The sequence below is a fragment of the Sinocyclocheilus grahami genome, unplaced genomic scaffold (assembly GCF_001515645.1).
Source record: "Sinocyclocheilus grahami isolate Dianchi unplaced genomic scaffold, SAMN03320097.WGS_v1.1 scaffold12927.1, whole genome shotgun sequence".
Classification (NCBI taxonomy): domain Eukaryota; kingdom Metazoa; phylum Chordata; class Actinopteri; order Cypriniformes; family Cyprinidae; genus Sinocyclocheilus; species Sinocyclocheilus grahami.
The window spans coordinates 3768-4879 of NW_015514675.1; the positions used below are offsets into that span (position 1 = coordinate 3768).

The 1112-nt window shown below is 38.6% G+C and overlaps 1 protein-coding gene across 1 annotated transcript in view; it reads right to left on the reverse strand.

Annotated features, from left to right (window-relative positions):
- The window catches only part of LOC107578942 (glutamate receptor ionotropic, kainate 1-like), a gene marked incomplete at its 3' end in the record, with an annotated part of 1739 nt that extends 919 nt beyond the window's left edge, over positions 1 to 820 (reverse strand). The window contains exon 1 of the mRNA XM_016264840.1: positions 556 to 820. Within this exon, the coding sequence (XP_016120326.1) occupies positions 556 to 820 (265 nt within the window). The remainder of the gene's footprint in view (positions 1 to 555) is intronic.
- Positions 821 to 1112: the final 292 nt, after the last annotated feature.

A 1112-nucleotide genomic window follows, 5' to 3' on the forward strand; every position in this document is an offset into this window, starting at 1 on the left:
AACAGAAATCTTGCTGTTTTGGGGTGTTTTTAATATTTTTCAGCCCTGACAAATTACACACAGTTAATCATACCCTAATCTTTTTAATAATGAAGAAAAGTCAAATTATCCCGGATATGATCTCGAAGTCAATATTTACTGCACCATTTTTCACAAAAATTTCAAATTCAGATCAGAAATGTGAATTATGGACATTTTTCATAAAGCACTGAGATCCTAACAACCATCAGACACTCACGGGACGGTTGATAATTATGGTTTTATACACAATATTATGATGATGATAAATGCATCTAATTCCTGCACACTTGGAAAAGTTCCATATAATTCTATTTAATTATATCACTGCTGTATGAGGCCATTACATATGTGTGTGTGTTTCCTTTGTTCCATCTCATGCCAATAACTGTCTCATTTGTGTCTGTTTTATATCACACATTAATTTTTTTAGAAGAAGCATACGCGCCAAAGTTGATACTTGAGTTATATCTGAGAACGCCACATTCCTAAGCAATGAATGAGAAATTTCTGAGCAATAAAAATCATCCATCCCACCTGTTGCGTCCTCGTACACCACCGTCACTGCTTTCCATTTGTAGAACTGCACGATGTCGAGCACGGCGCGGCTGATGGAGGCGTAATCTGGGTACAGGTTGATGTAGAAACTGTCCTTGTTGTCCACAGATGGGTGTTTCCAGCGGGTCTGGATGTGAGGAACCTCCAGAGCATTGCAGATGGACTGGACTGCACTCACTGAAGAACTGTGGGACGGGCCGAACACGGCGGCCACACCGAGAGCCAGCTGATCACAGGCTGCCATTGAGAAAAGAACATCAGTCACTTTATTAACACACAAAGATTTTTATGTCAAAATACAGCCATTCATGGGGTTATTTCTCCCAAAAGTGTAAACATTGAGCCTCTCAGACAACATTTAAACATTTGTCCATCATTTATCCTTTATTTTTCCAGGAAGGTCCCATTGTGATTGAATGAAATCTCTTCTTCCAGGAAGTCTTGGTCAAGATGACCGTACAGAAGTTTCACATAAATTTAAAAAAGTAACATATACAAGACACAAAACAAAATTATATACGACCAAAGCAAAACAG